General features: G+C 43.5%; 2 protein-coding genes across 8 annotated transcripts in view; one reads left to right on the forward strand and one right to left on the reverse strand.

Annotated features, from left to right (window-relative positions):
• Positions 1–9,733, forward strand: part of USP28 (ubiquitin specific peptidase 28) — a 44,274-nt gene extending 34,541 nt beyond the window's left edge. For 2 of the 7 annotated variants that reach the window (XM_039496427.1, XM_039496428.1), the window contains exons 21-26: positions 2,193–2,371; positions 2,464–2,542; positions 3,172–3,251; positions 4,242–4,365; positions 5,503–5,701; positions 8,511–9,731. In XM_039496427.1, coding sequence (XP_039352361.1) covers positions 2,193–2,371; positions 2,464–2,542; positions 3,172–3,251; positions 4,242–4,365; positions 5,503–5,701; positions 8,511–8,686 — 837 coding nt within the window. In that variant the 3' untranslated portion in view covers positions 8,687–9,731. Of the gene's footprint in view, positions 1–2,192; positions 2,372–2,463; positions 2,543–3,171; positions 3,252–4,241; positions 4,366–5,502; positions 5,702–8,510 lie in introns of all 7 variants that reach the window. The other 5 variants (XM_039496432.1, XM_039496431.1, XM_039496426.1 and 2 more) reach the window with 4 other exon arrangements.
• A 4,445-nt stretch (positions 9,734–14,178) lies between these two features.
• On the reverse strand, positions 14,179–15,193 carry CLDN25 (claudin 25). The gene has a single exon (XM_039496717.1). The coding sequence runs from the start codon at positions 14,869–14,871 to the stop codon at positions 14,179–14,181; it is 693 nt and encodes a 230-aa protein (XP_039352651.1). The 5' UTR covers positions 14,872–15,193.
• Between the last annotated feature and the right edge of the window lie 296 nt (positions 15,194–15,489).

Here is a 15,489-nt window from a genome sequence, read left to right on the forward strand (position 1 = left end):
CCTTTCTTGTGTTACAGCTAACCCACTAGACAGCAAGAACGGAAAGATTTTCAAAACTCTGATTTGCCTTCCACCTCTCATGGTTGAGCACAAGACTGCAGTGTTTACGTTGCACACAATGTTTTTGTTTAAAACGCATGCACACACACAAACGTTGGAATCTAAGGCAAATAATATAGAAATATTTCTAGTAGTCCTAGGTTTGGGAAAGTCTGTTGTTGCCCTCTTCCCAAGCCTGCATTTTGGGCCAGATTAGACCTAATATTGTCCATTTAAGTGAACAACCCCACAATGTTTATATCTAACGAAAACGGGAGGTGTGGGTGGACATGTTAGGAAGGTAGAGAAAGTCCAAATCCTGCGGAGACCTATGCATGTTTTTATCTTTAGTCACATTAGTCAATGCATCCCTTGAGTGAAGTCAAGCAAGTGCATTTGCCATACTCTATTTAAAGCAACACTTTGAGAGTTAAGAGACCTGAGTTCTTGACTCAACTCTGATCATGACTTGCTGCGGGACCTTAGCCAAATCACTCCACTTCTCTCTCTCCCCAAGTGCAAAAATGATACTTACAATCCCTATCTCACAGGAGCTTGTGAGGTTTAATTATGTCTGAAAAGCACTTGGGAGCCCTTGGCTGGAAGGTACTGTATAAGTGCCCAATATAATTATCACCAGAAAATACAAATTAAATTTTAATCATAAGCAGGCCATATGTGGTGTGTAATTAAATTTGGGCCATAAATGTACACACTTACTGTAGGAATTTCTGTAAAATATGTCCTCCTAAGCTTATGCAATGGGAAGACAGACTAGAAAAAGGTAAATATTCCTGAACAGAGAGTGGGTCGTTGCTAGTTTGGGCTAGACATTGTAAAGAAACAAACAAGTGAAGTTAAATAAAAAGAGGGCTTAGGAAAATTCACTCATTCTACGATCCTACTGGCTTCTGGTAGTCCTAAATCACACCAGTGACTTTCTGTAATTGCAACTGAGAATGAACATCAGACGGGGCTTTTGGTTTACTGACTATCATGTATTATTGCTCAGAGTAACATTTTGCCAGCTGCATTCTTGTTCCTCTCACATTTTATCAAACATTTGAGATGTCTCTAAAGAGTTCCTTAAAATGAGCACTTGGACTGGGATATTCAAAAATGCCTAAGGGAGTTAGGCACCCAACTCCACTGAAAGTCAGTGGAGCCAGTGCCTACCTCCCTTGGGTTCTCTTTTTAAAGGTGATGTTTTCGCTTAAGGCATAGATCTATATGATTCAGCCATCTTTATAAAGTGGAGATGGTATATTGGTTGGGTGGATCTGTGCTCTGACTTGGTATAGAAAATCCTCTAAGAAGCCTGGCTAGTGTGTCTTGCTTACGTGCTCAGGGTCATACTGATCACCTTATTTGGGGGGAAATTTCATTTCTGACCCCAGTCATCCTGGCAGGGACCTTTGGGGATTTTTCGCTTTTCATTGCATAATGGGGCATGGTTTGCCTGCTGGTATCATCTGAGCCTATTTCACCTAGTCAGTTCCCTGCCGTCAGAGGGGCCTTGGGCATTGGTGGCACCTCAGTCTCTCCTGTTCTCTGTCTGTAGCACACAACAGTGTAGTCTCTTGTAGTTTAACTGAAGTTACTGGGCTCAGCATAGGGTTATCCAGAGGATATATAATGACATATCACATATAGGAGGTCACACCAGACCAGTAGTCCCCAACCTTTTTCATCTGGCAGGCGCCAGACGAAGGACTGTGATGGCGGTCGAGCATCCGCCAAAATCGGCATTTTGGCGGCAACGCCTCTGGATGATGTCGCTTGTCGGCGGCAAGGGGCGTCATCCACAGGCCGTCGAAATGCCGCCGAATTTCGGTGGCATTTCGGCGGATGCTCGACCACCGGCCAGGATGCAGGCGCATTTAGATGCCTCTGCAGGCGCCATGGCACCCGCGGGCACCACGTTGGGGACCCCTGCACTAGACGATCTAATGGTCCCTTCTGACCTAAAACTAATGGAAGATACCTTAAGCAATTGCCAGCTAATGTACGTAGCAGTTAGACATCTCAGTACTGAATCCTGTTAAGTTACAGGACAGTTATAGCCTTGTAATCAACTTTCCCACTGCAGGTTTCAAATTCAATGTGCAGCAATAATAAAGAATAGGCATTTAGAATTTGCTTGACTTTGATAGGCATTCCGTGAAGAGTACTCCAGATTGTATCTGCTGGCCAAAGAGACCCCAACCCCTCACAATGACCCCCGGCTGCAACACGTGCTCATCTACTTCTTGCGGAACACTGCTCCCAAGCAGGTAGTGGAGCGGACCCTCCTGGAGCAGTTTGCAGATAGAAACCTCAGTTACGATGAAAGGTTTGTGCCAGGGGATCCAATGTCATGACTTTCTGATTTGGGATTCTGTAGCTTCGCCATTCTCTAATGTCTCTCTCTGTTGCACTGAGCAGGTCAATTAGCATTATGCAGGTAGCACGAGCTAAGCTGAAGGAGATCGGCCCTGATGATGTGAATATGGAGGAGTATAAGGTAAGGGACTAGAACTTTTTCCTTTTCTCTAATGCCTTAGTGCTGGAGGTGTCCCAAAGCAGTGAGCAAGATAGTGGCAGTGCACTGGGTATGCAAACAAACACAGCAACTATTACATACCCATTGGTAACAGTGTTATAGTCAGAAGCATTAGGAGCTGTTTCCTGAGGAGTTCTGACCAGGACACAGGGGTTTCAGTTTAGCCCTACCCCTTTTGAAAGGTACTATGGGATCTTTAACTTGCTCCTGGAACAGTCAGTCTATATGGTCAGAATGGGAGCTATGTAGCTAACCTCTCCCCCCACACCCTCCAACAGATCATCAGCTGTTTGTGTTTTCACACTTGTTCTAGAGGACTCATTCGGTGCTCCCAGTTTGGAGTTAAACATTGCCAGAGACTCATCTGTCTTGGTGAATGTGTTCTTGAGCTGTATGGGGAAGCAAAGGGGATGCTGGGAACTTGCCCTGAGCTTGAGTGAGCTCATGTCCCATGTCAGAGCTCTCCCTGTCAGAGGCTGAATGAACTAGCATACCAGGTTTTGCTGGGGGTAGTGGACTTGTCCCAGACGCACATGCACGTGAAAGCATGGTATTGACTAACCTGTAATATTCCCTGTTACCCTAAACAGAAATGGCATGAAGACTACAGTTTATTTCGCAAGGTGTCTGTTTACCTGCTGACAGGGTTGGAACTCTACCAGAATAGAAAGTAGGTTTAATTTAATTATATTTACATTTTGGATGAAGCTATGGGGTAACTGATGATACCTAAAAGCACCTGCTTCTCTGCTAGTACCCCTTGCTCCTGACATGCAGCACCCTTTGTCCTTGGACAGGATTTAGCGCAGTAACTGCCTTTACTTGGCTCTTGGGAAAGTTGGGTGAAAATGAAACTCTCATTGTGTTTGAAAACAAGTTGACTCCTACGTAGAAACAGCGCTCCCTGCAACTTTGAACTGAAAACTGGGCTTTTTCCCCCATACTGCAAGCAGTATACCGTATAGACAGCTGTATGGAGAAAGATCATTCCTTTTCACAGAGGAGTTCAGTATTTCAGAATTTGGTTTGTTCCAGTTCGGAATGTAAACTAAAATGTTGGAATTCTCAAGCCCTGGCTCTGGGAGAGCTTGCTCGGCAGGCTGCCCTGGCACCACGGACACCCTGGGGTCCCCGACTCTCAGGTAGTGCAGCAGGCGGGTACGTTGGCAGGAAATCAGGCAGGTCAGGGGGTTCTCCATCCGCGCTTGCTTTAAATCGAACAGTCTCATCAAACGTTTAGAATTAGATGAACTGGTGAGTTGTGATGAAAATGTGTTTTTTGACCAGCTCTAAATATAACCCTGGAGTCTCTAAAGAAAAATACTGTTCTCCAAACTTCTAATAGTGTCTTTCATCTCCAAGTTCCCATTGAAACCAGAGGAATTCTAGACCTGAGTCTAAATATTGGGGTTGAAACCAGAATGCCAAAGCGTCCCTGAGGCATACGGAAGGCTAGCCTGCCTAGTATGGGGGCTGCTCTTGAGAGGTTTGATGAATGGAAAAAGAGAGAAGGGAGCAAATAACACCGTTAAGAAGGTGAAGAGTTTGTCTCTGTTGGGGAAGAAGTGGGGAATCTGGCCTGGGTGGACAGCTTGACTGCAGCTTTTGGAATATGTGGCACCTGGTGTGATGGACTATTAACACCTTCTCCTCCTCCAAGGTACCAGGAAGCACTGACCTACCTGGTGTATGCCTACCAAAGTAACACCACCCTGCTGATGAAAGGACCCAACAGAGGGGTGGATGAATCACTGATTGCTTTATACAGAAGAAAATGCCTTTTGGTTTGTATCTTTTGAGTCTTAAATTGAAAGTGAACAATCTCAGTGGTAGACTGGTCAGCCTTAAATACTCACTCCTTCTAGCTCAGCGATTTCAGTTCACATCTACACATTGTCTCTTCACTCCAGGTTGCCCAAAGAGTATCAGTGTATCATGCGCCTCCTTACAGACACAGTACAAGAGCCTGTCATTAAAACAGTCTTTCAGAGAGGGGGTGGATGCCAGCCATTTGCTTTTCACAAAGAGCAATATCTACTCTTCCCTCCCTGTGGGCAGCCAGCGTTGCTTCTTCCTTTGTAACCAGTGTGAATCTTTTGCTGGGCACTAGGTAATGTGGCTTTCCTTGGGAAAGGAATAAGCAGCAGCAGCCTGAGACTTATTTTTAGTTCCTGCTTCATTATGGCTGCTGAGGCCAGCATAATTATATCTAAGGCACCTATTATCATGGCATCTACCCCTTCCAAAGTGCCAGCCCTAATATGAAAATCGAGGAAGCAAAATTCACTGAAGTAATGGAGTTTGGATCTCAGGGAATCCATTTGGTGTTTCTGGATCTGAATCTTAGCGTCTCAAAGCCAAAATTATTTGTATACTTTAGAGCTAATTCTGGAGCAATATGTTCTCTCTGATCTAATCCTTCTAAGGCGGTGGTCCCCAAACTGTGTGTGGGGGGTGGTGGCAGAGTCTGGGCCAGTCCCCAGAAGGGGCGGGGAGAAAGTGCCACCCAGCCCCTCTCTGCCCCCAGCTCCATTCCAGCCCTGCCCCCAGCTGCAGCTCTTTCTGTGGCTCCATGGCCCTAGCTGTGGCCTCGATCTCGGCTGCGGCCCCAGCTGCGGCTCTGCTCCTGACCATGGCCCCGGCCCCAGCGCCGGCCCCTCTTCCAGACGCAGCTTGTGTGTGTGTGTGTGTGTGTGTGTGTGTGTGTGTGTGTGTGTGGTGGGGTGACTGCAAAAATTTGGGGACCACTGTTCTAAAGATTACATTCTCTTGGTGCACACGTCCGCTCCCATTAGTCCATGTGCGTTCCATACATTCCCATCAGGTGGAAGAGTCATGGGTCATGTGCAGCTTTCCCAGTAGCCTGTTCGTGCTCTGAAGTCAGGGCTTTTTCAAATGTCTGACCCCTGATTCTCCCACAGAAGCTGAATGACATGGCAGCGGCTTTGTTTGTAAGCAGTGCGGAGGCGGATGTGTTGGAGGGCATTAACATCCTGAATGAACTGATCATCCCCTGTATGCACCTCATTATCAATAATGACATCTCCAAGGACGACCTGGCTGCCATTGAGGTCATGAGGAACCGCTGGTGCTCTTATCTGGGACAAGAAGACATGGATGGTAGGGAATTGCTGACTTGCTTGCTCCCCTTAAAATCCTGTGTTCTGAGTGGTCAGGCTGTTCCATAGGTCTAAACTAGAAAAGGACTTTACTGCTTATTTAAAATCCTTCCTAGGATTCTTAGGATTTGCCCTGTATATGTAGCATATCAGGGCATTTGTGACTGGACTTATGCCTGAAAACATGTGCTCATGTTTAGAGTGAAATGTGTTATGGGACAATTTGATTGTTGTTTGTCCTACAACTACAGAAAATAGATCCCCGACCATTGCAATATAAGAAGTGAATGATTTTAAAATATGTGAAATAGGTACCTTGGTCTCATCTGTTCTTTGTGATCAGCACTTTAACCTAGAAAGTGATGTTAGGAATCATTAAAAAGGGGATAGAGAATAAGACTGAGAATATATTATTGCCCTTATATAAATCCATGGTACGCCCACATCTCGAATACTGTGTACAGATGTGGTCTCCTCACCTCAAAAAAGATATTCTAGCACTAGAAAAGGTTCAGAAAAGGGCAACTAAAATGATTAGGGGTTTGGAGAGGGTCCCATACGAGGAAAGATTAAAGAGGCTAGGGCTCTTCAGCTTGGAAAAGAGGAGACTAAGGGGGGTTATGATAGAGGTATATAAAATCATGAGTGATGTTGAGAAAGTGGATAAGGAAAAGTTATTTACTTATTCCCATAATACAAGAACTAGGGGTCACCAAATGAAATTAATGGGCAGCAGATTTAAAACAAATAAAAGGAAGTTCTTCTTCACGCAGCGCACAGTCAACTTGTGGAACTCCTTACCTGAGGAGGTTGTGAAGGCTAGGACTATAACAATGTTTAAAAGGGAACTGGATAAATTCATGGTGGCTAAGTCCATAAATGGCTATTAGCCAGAATGGGTAAGAATGGTGTCCCTAGCCTCTGTTCGTCAGAGGATGGAGATGGATGGCAGGAGAGATCACTTGATCATTGCCTGTTAGGTTCACTCCCTCTGGGGCACCTGGCATTGGCCACTGTCGGTAGACAGATACTGGGCTAGATGGACCTTTGGTCTGACCCGGTACGGCCATTCTTATGTTCTTAAGTTTCAGCCAGTGTGATTTCACTGACACACTAACGTTAGCAGATTTTGTTGGTTTGTATATGAATGCTCACCTGTAAGATAAGACAGAAAAGGTTCTAAACTGACTGGGTGCATTTGTGCTTCTAAGCATGTAGTTGGTACGTGAGACACTCTGACTTCATGCTGGAAATGAGACATGCTGACAGGAACTTTTTCTAACTGTGTTCAGCTTCATAACTACAAATTCGTATACAGTAGCCAAAGGGTTTGAGGAAGGGATGGGGGAAGCTAGCTGTGTCAAGCTTTGAAGAGGCTTTGCAATGAATTGCCCATTAGACCCAGAGTGTAGTGAGGAGATGCTGGTCATTCTGCGTCTGACTTTCAGTTTTGGATAACTGCGTTTATTCTACATTTCCGTTCATGTGCCGAAGTTAAGCTGCCATGACTCTCTGCCTGGGTAAGAGGACAGGCTTGAGACTCTTAACACTGCTCATTTTAACCAGCAGAGGGTAAACTTGCTACAGGAAAGTGAGGCAGAAATATGGAGGCTTGTTCTCAAAATGCTGCTGCAAAGTAGAAAGCTGGAGAAATTTGCTAGCAGTTTGACTTCCCCAAATTTGGCCTTGTTATAAACTGCTCCATGTAATGGAATCCCAAATAGTGAAACTTGAGATTTGAAAGGAGCAGAACTCGGCAGTTTCCATCTCTCGTTGTGTTGCATGGGCCAAGTCTGTCGTCACCAGCCTCTGTGCATGTTGCGTGTAAAATTGCCTCTGCAGTAGGTTAAGTCAGTTAACTTTTCATCTGTCAGAAGACGAAAAGGGTGTTGTGGGAATGGTTTTAAGCACATTCACCTGGAAAGTCTTGAACTCCTCAAATTAATTAGCTGCTAGAGAGCTGGCCTGCCAAGTGCTGAAATAGGCATAGAGTTTCTGCTAACACCTGATGTGACAGGAACAGTCCTCCCACAGGAGAAATGTTTACATTCCACCATTGACTGGACAGTGAGGTCAGAATTTTTTGTACAGTAGTGGGCAGTTCCGGTTAATTTTGTTATGCAGTACATAATCAATTAGAGGACTGTGCCCTTTTCTGCTTGTTCTTCTGTTGGGGCTACATTCCCATCACTCTCAGGGAAGGGGGTGTCTATTTTTGGTTTGCATTATCGGATGATTACAGATTTGACTCGTTGTGTGTTGTTGGAGTTTACTGGGTCAGCACTTGGAGGGTATGAATAATGCCTGGCCTATACTAGATGTAGTGCATAAATCTGAGATTGCAAGGTTAGAGACTCACATTTGGGATGACCATGTAAAGTGGCCTGGATTGAGGAAAGCCTGTTTGGCAGTGGCACTGGTAACATACACCAGTTATACTCCTAGTAACTTCACATCACTGGTTTGCCAAGCACCTAGGTTGTGATACAGTGTGCGATAGTTTGTGTGTGTTGTGGGGAGGGAGGGGAGGAGTTTGGTGTGTTCCCCCACCTCTCCCTTGAACCATATGGTATTGGCTACTGATAGAGACAAGATACAAGACTTAAATAGGCCAGACATTGTCTCTCCTCCATAAAACAATACTCATCTCTATATGCTCGAGGTGAGCAGTTTTTGGCTGAGGTAGATAATTATCTAAAAAGCATAGCAGCTGTTTTTCTTTGCAACGCTAAAACCTGCTGCGATTGGTCTTTTTTTGTAACTGCCTGTTCCAGTGCATTTGACTCTTTCATCCTCCTCCACCTCCACAGCCAACCTGCAAATGAAGCTGGGCGAACTGCTCCCCAGGCTCCTGGACTGCTCTGCAGAGGTCATCATTCTAAAAGAACCCCCGAAGATCCGGCCCAACTCCCCCTATGACCTCTGCAGCCGCTTCGCAGCCGTGATGGAGTCTATTCATGGGGCCGCACCTGTGATTGTCAAATAAACTTACAACTTTCCAGCCCTAGATGCGGTACATAGGAACCCACCTATTGCCGTAGTATCCTGCTGTCAGACAACATTCGAATGGGAGAGGGAGGAGACTAGGCAGATAAAGACGATTCATATCCAGATCCACCATGCTCTTGGTGTCGACACGAAGGAATGAAAAGCAGTATTGCACGTAAGATACAATTGTCAGTGAGAATGCGAAGGGCAGGAACCACTGTTGTAAGATGGCACAATATATGGCTGGCAGTAACAGCTGCTTCTCATCTCCACAACAACAAAAAATGCATTGTCTCTCCGTTTCTTGCCACTTTCTAAAATGTCCCTCAGGCAAGATACTTGGGACAGTGACAACAGCCGCATAAGAGAATGCTTCATTGACAAATCAGTGACACTTATTAGCTTGGTTCTGGCAAACACATCCACACATTTCTAAATTCTTAGCTGAAAGAGCTTATAAATCCAGATCTTGGCAAAGTACAGCTGGCAGGAGTCTGAGTCGGGAGACTGAGAGACAGCGGGGATTGATGGAACACTGTGTGAGTAAGACAGGCAGGCCGTCAGTCATGTATGCAGCTGCATATTTTAGTTGAGTGAAGTCAAACAGGAAGTTAAGTTGCCTCTTGTCTTTTTAACAGTCAAACAAATATGAAGGGCTCTTGTTTTGAGACAGACAAAAGCAAATAATGAAAGTGTACACAATATCACTGTGCTAATAATCAGTAACTGGTTAAAGAAAACAAAAATCCCAAAGGGAATTCCCCTCTCGGATCTGAACATATTTCCTCCTCCATCAAGGTTATTGATGAGAAAACTGAGCATTGGACACTAAGGTTAGCGTAAAAGCATGTATATTTGTATTATTTTTTTTTTGTAAAAATGTACTGGGGGAGTGAGGGGGAGAACCACAGTTGGACACTTTTTAAGGGCAGTATGTGTTTTATTTGAACAGACAAAATTGTTTAAACCAAAATGTTCTGAATGAATGGGGAAGAGAATTCCTATTTGATAGGACTATGCAGGTTTTATAAATGTGCAATAAAAACATTTGTTTTATTTTAGAGTGAAATTGCTCCCTCTCTGTTTTATTTTTGTTGTCAAGTTTTAAAACACTTCTGTGTCTTGGAATGAACAGAAGAAATGAGAACATTGGCCCACGAGATCATTTTAAACTTTCTTAAATTACAAAGATCGGAACTTCAAGAAAGCTTTGAGGCTGACCTACCAAACCTGTGCTAGTTCCTCAATGAAGAAAGAATGACACCTAGTGGCAGAGAGGTTTCTATGCTTTGTTTTGTGTGTGTGTGTGTGTGTGTGTGTGTGTGTGTGTGTGTGTGTGTGTGTGTGTGTGTGTGTGTGTGTGTGTGTGTGTGTGTGTGTGTGTGTGTGTAAGAGAAAAATGGTCTTGTACTGTTTCTATTGTTAGCCAAAGGTTGTACTGTTGTTTCAACCCATCATTCATCAACATTTAACAAATCTGTCACTAAAGACTTGGCGACACTATAGTTTGTAATTGCATATTAACATGCTGAAAATTGTAGTGTAGATAAAGAAAAAAATATGGTACAAGTCACATTCTATCCTAGGGTTAAAAATGGCTAGCAACAAACCTAGGTTTAAAAACAACTAGCATAAACATTTATTGTTTGTCTGCACTACAGTTTTCAATCTTGTTTGATGTGTTAAAAAATTATTACAAGTTATAGTGTAGCTGAATCTTTAGCGTATCAGAGTCTCTTGAGTTTTCTTAAATGTAAGTTAAATAAGGGTGGAGCTAGCTGTAGTTTTTGAGTAGCTTTGAGGTTTTCTCCTGACTTATTTTGTGTCCAGGTGTTGTGGGGTTTTTTTTTTACTTCAAGATAAATAGTATAAGTGTATTTGCACATTCCCTTTTGCTCTGGATTAGCTTTTCAGTAGGAGACAAATTTCAATAGGAGACGGATCCTTCCTGGTGGTTGTACTCTTTGTCCAGACGTACATCAGCCCATCGAGCAAGAATTGAGGTCTAGACAAATGGAGCCACCTGTAGAGAAGCTTTTTGTATCTTACTTTTGGGTGAAGTTCACCCACCTTGAATACTGGGTCACCTAAGGCTCTTTCACCCACCTGTTCTCTGCTGTACATATTCCAGAGACTTTAACACGCAGGTTGCTTATTGATGCTAACTGGTTTCTCTTGAAGCCTCCTTGTTAGGACAGGCCACCCAAGAGAAATTCCTTTAGAGAGCCCCACTTTGAACCCCTTTCTATTTCGAGTTGTTCTGCAATAGGCTGTATATGCAGAATGCCTTCAGGAAACAGCCATTTCCAAGCACACAGCAGTGAGTAATTCACTTGGATTAAATTAGCAAAAAGGAGGGAGAAACACTGTAAGTTCCTGCAGACAAACCGTTTATTCATTTGGGACTGAAATGTTTGAGTTTCATATTCAGTTGCTCACATAAATCTGCATTATAGCAGAACCATTACCCTTTTTATAGTTAAGCTTCTGTTAGCATTTCCCTAGCAAAACACAGATTTATTCCAACAGTAAAAATAAAATAAAATAAAATACCTTCCAGATGGGGACTCGATGGGCAAATTGAAGATATAGATATTTATAGGGCTGGGTTAAGAGTGCAAAATAGTAATAATTTAGTGGAGTTCCTTTTGAATGCAGACAGGTGAGGACTAGTTGTCAATGACAGGGTGACTCACTTTTGCCTGTTTCACCCTCACCTGGTTATTTAACTTTGGAGTTGGGGTTCACCCTCTTTTTCCCCAGTTAACATAGAGTCAGAACTGAAAACACTCTTAAAGAAACCACCCTACCACTATGCAGAGATAGTCACATACCGTTATCTTTTTAAGGGATGATGGTGGAGCCAAGGACCTTTGATATTTCAACTTTGTGGCCTTTTTTGTGTTTCATATTGTCCTAAATGGCTTGCTTTTGCAAGGTGGGATGGTGATGATTCTCTTGTTACTGGCTACTCTCTGTTATCATCTAGTACCAAAACACTCAGGAGACCTCAGTTTTTGGTAGTTTCAAGTCTGGCTTGTTGGAGGAGGGGTGCATGGGGCTCTGAGAGATTCCTAACTCTTTGTCTTCCCTGTCCCCGAAGTGCCTATCTGTTTTGCCATATAGGTAATTTTTCATCAAGTCTTTACTCCATGACCCTGCTAACAATATTTGTTGTTCACCACTGTGCTATGTTGGGAGTTTAGTAGAGGGTGTGTAATTTTAAAAAACCCTCTGTGCAAAAACCATACCAGTCATACCCCTGTAGAAAGCCAGTCTTGCTGCGACCAAATAGGATGTGATTGGGGGAAATCCTAATGTGCACAGAGTGCCATTGTTTGTACAGTCATGGGGATATTTCCCTGTCCCATTAAACTACTACCAAAAATATACGAACAACAGACCTCCAACCCCCCACACAGCAAAAACCAAATATTAGGAAATTGAAGGAGTTGTTTACTGTAACACTAATCTGCTTGAAGAGCCCAATCCAGTGTCCAGTGAATTCCATTGAAATCTTTTCATTGTCATTGGATCAAGCCTTAAAGCCACAAACGCATAAAGGGAGCCCACTGATGCTAAAAAATCTGGGCTGTCACCACAATTCTCTTCTCTCCCCCCTCACTCTCTATGTTGATTTCCCCAGGGTGCGGATGACAGTGACAGCCCACATCTGAGAGTCTCTTTTGCCTTTGGGGGTTTGTCAGCCCCCTGGAAAGCAGCGAATAGTTTGTGTAAATCTTTGAAAAGCACATTCCCCCAGCCAAGAATGTTGCCCTCCTGGCCCCTGCGTTTTGCATCTCTTGATCCTTGTTACAGAAACAGGACTCTTGTCTGCTGCTCTTTACAGTTCCTAAACTGTCTGTCATCGACTAATTTCCACAGCAACCAGCTGTGTTGCCACAAAATACGGGATTTTGACTTGGTGTGGGGCAGCGGGAGGGAAAGGGGGAAGCTATTGGGAGGAGAAGGCAACAGCAGCAACAATCATTTTTTCACGCATACTTAACGGACAGCTGGGAGCAGCAGAATTGGCTGAAGAAGAATGTCGTTCCGAATTTTCGGTGGGTTCCTTTCAGTTCTTTTTAACATGAGTTTTAAGGATCTAATATGTACGCACTTGGGACCTGATCCAAACCTATTAGAGAATATGGGGAGACCTTCTGTTGACTTGGGTCAGGCTGTGAGACCACATCCTGAATAATCCATCCAAGCAAAGTTCCCATTCATGAAAGAAATACGTGCATCATTTCAAATAACGATTGGGAGATTTGAAAGGCTGACGGAGGGTGGATTGTTCAGGAAGCTTGGGCTCCCTAAAGTTCATTTTTTGGCCTGTCTGCAAAGTTTCTAAAATGTCCTGGGTTCAGCCAGGCTAGAAAAATTTCTGCGAATAACCTTGCTCTCTGCATATTGGTATCTCTGCTGGAACGAACTGCAAATTGCAAAACCAAACTTTTTAAACCAAAAGTGAACTTCTTTGATTCCCAAACGAATTCTGGGTTTGGATGGGGGCTTCCTTGCTTTGATCTCATTGTCACAGACATTGTAAGCAAAGGTTATAAAAATAACAAAACAGAGTTGTTAAATAGTACTGTAGCATCAGATTTACTCCTGATCAGGCTAAAATGAGTATTTAACAGGTTTCTTATATATAACTTTATTAGTAATAACAGTAAGTGAATACAAACTTTTTTTTTTTTTGGTAGCCAAATGAAAATTTAGGAGATCTTTAGAGGAACAGTTACATTCTAATTGTTATACACAAGTGATCTAAAAAAGAATTAAATTGGATAACATTCTGTTTGTGGGTCTGATATTTTTGTGATTTCACTGACTAGTAAATATATGCCTCTGATTTTGCACCTTTCATGGATGTGGAAAATGCATTTTTTTGTATAAACTGACTTTCTATAAGAAAATTTCGCTAGATGAATAAAAATACTGCAGCGTTGCTCTTTATAGCTAAAATCCTGCATCCCCATCTTCTCCTCTTATGCTGTTCAAGATGCAGTTACTTTTTGAGAGCACAGAAACATGTTGCCATCAAATTGAATAATTTATGTGGTGGAATTTATCCCTGTGTATAGATAGATATTTCCTCACCCACCTTGTCTCCCTACAATGGACAGTTAAGGAGCGATAACCTTCAGAATTGTGTACAGATGTTACTATCCTATCAGAAATTTCCAAAGATGCTCAAAGAATAATCAGTAACATGCTGCATTTAAAATATTGCTAGAAATATGAAGTGCTATTTAGTTTTCTGTGTTCACCTCACTGATTTTATAGTTCCAGACTCAGTTTGCAAGTTTCTCAGGAAAAGCTTTTGCTCTTTAAAACTTACCAACACACAGGAAGACAAAACAAATAGCAGGACTTAATAATTTCTTATGGACAAAAAAGTAGGTAGTCATCCTGTAAATTATTATGGGAACTTCTCACAATCTGAAAAGCTAGGGAGCAGTACAGAATTCTGTGCTGGAAGTCTTAGATTACCAGGTCGGCGTTTTTGGGATGTGAATGTTGGCTCCAGTGTCGCATTGCTAATGGACCTTGCACCTGTGTTGGTTCACGGCAAGCTGCTAAAGGCATCGTTGTCATTTCTGTCCCTTTCAAACAGGCTGAGCAGATGATGAGCAGCCCGCCTACTACAAGGAAAAATCCAGCAAACCAGCCCAGGAACATTGCTTCCCCGAATTCCCATCTAGGTACAATTTCTGGGACAGTTTCATCCCAGAATTCATTTACAGTGTTATAGGCAAGCCAGGAAACTGGAATGAGGGTCATAATTCCTGAGATGCCAAAAATCACTCCTCCACAAAGCGTTAGTTGTTTCTTTAGAGCTGTTTTTTCTTCCCAGGCCTTGCAACAGTCCAGCCCACAACTGGAGATCAAGAATCCAAGAAGTCCCGATCCATTAGAGAGGAACATCAAAATCCTGGACACCCTGAGGTCCAATGGCAGAGCCAAGAAAGACTCATAGCTTTTACACTCCATAGTGCCTTCCTCTTGCATTACGCAGACTTGCCAAAGCCCCATGGTCCAGATCTCCATTTCATTCAAGTCCAGGTTGAGATTCTTCCAGAGTGGCACAAAAGTCACAACGCAGGATGAGACCCATCCAAAGAATGAGAGAAATATTCCTCCCAGGTGAACCTTCGTGTTACAGCTCCAAGCCATGCTGATGCTGTGTGAGTGAGCTGTATGCCGGTCAAGATGAATTTGGGTGTTTGAGCAGAAGCTTTTGGTATTAACTCTTTTGAAGCTGTGCTACAGCTTTGGTTTCCATTAATATGCTCTTTCAGTTGACGGGCTGTTGACTGAGAGCTATTATTTGTTTCTAGCTTTCAGAGGAGTAGCGTGGGGGAAATTCAAGCTTATACCACTAATTCCTGGGTGTGGCAACAATTATTTTCATCTTTTGTTGGTTTTACTGGATTAAAAAAAAAAAATTCTGGCTGGAGTGCCTTCCAGCAGTCCAGCCAATTCAGTGCTGTGCAGTAGGGCATCAGATGATCAGCCACTACCACAGTCCGTAAGCATACACGGAAACAGCAGCTGTGGGTCCCTGCAACTACTGCAATGTGGGGCCCAGCCAAAACGCACTAACATAGCCCAGCCCAGCTCAGCACTTTGAGGCAGATTCAGCTGCTGCTAACAGGCTGGGAGGGTTTCCTGATAACTGCCGCTGAGATTCCAACATGCAAGTGGGTGTCCACAGTGCATTCAGCTCCTGAGGGATGGACGTTGCGGTACTCGGATCAAGTCTGGTCTTGTGTTTTCTCTCCAATCATTTGG

The sequence above is a fragment of the Mauremys reevesii genome, linkage group 12 (genome assembly GCF_016161935.1).
Source record: "Mauremys reevesii isolate NIE-2019 linkage group 12, ASM1616193v1, whole genome shotgun sequence".
In the NCBI taxonomy this organism is placed as follows: domain Eukaryota; kingdom Metazoa; phylum Chordata; order Testudines; family Geoemydidae; genus Mauremys; species Mauremys reevesii.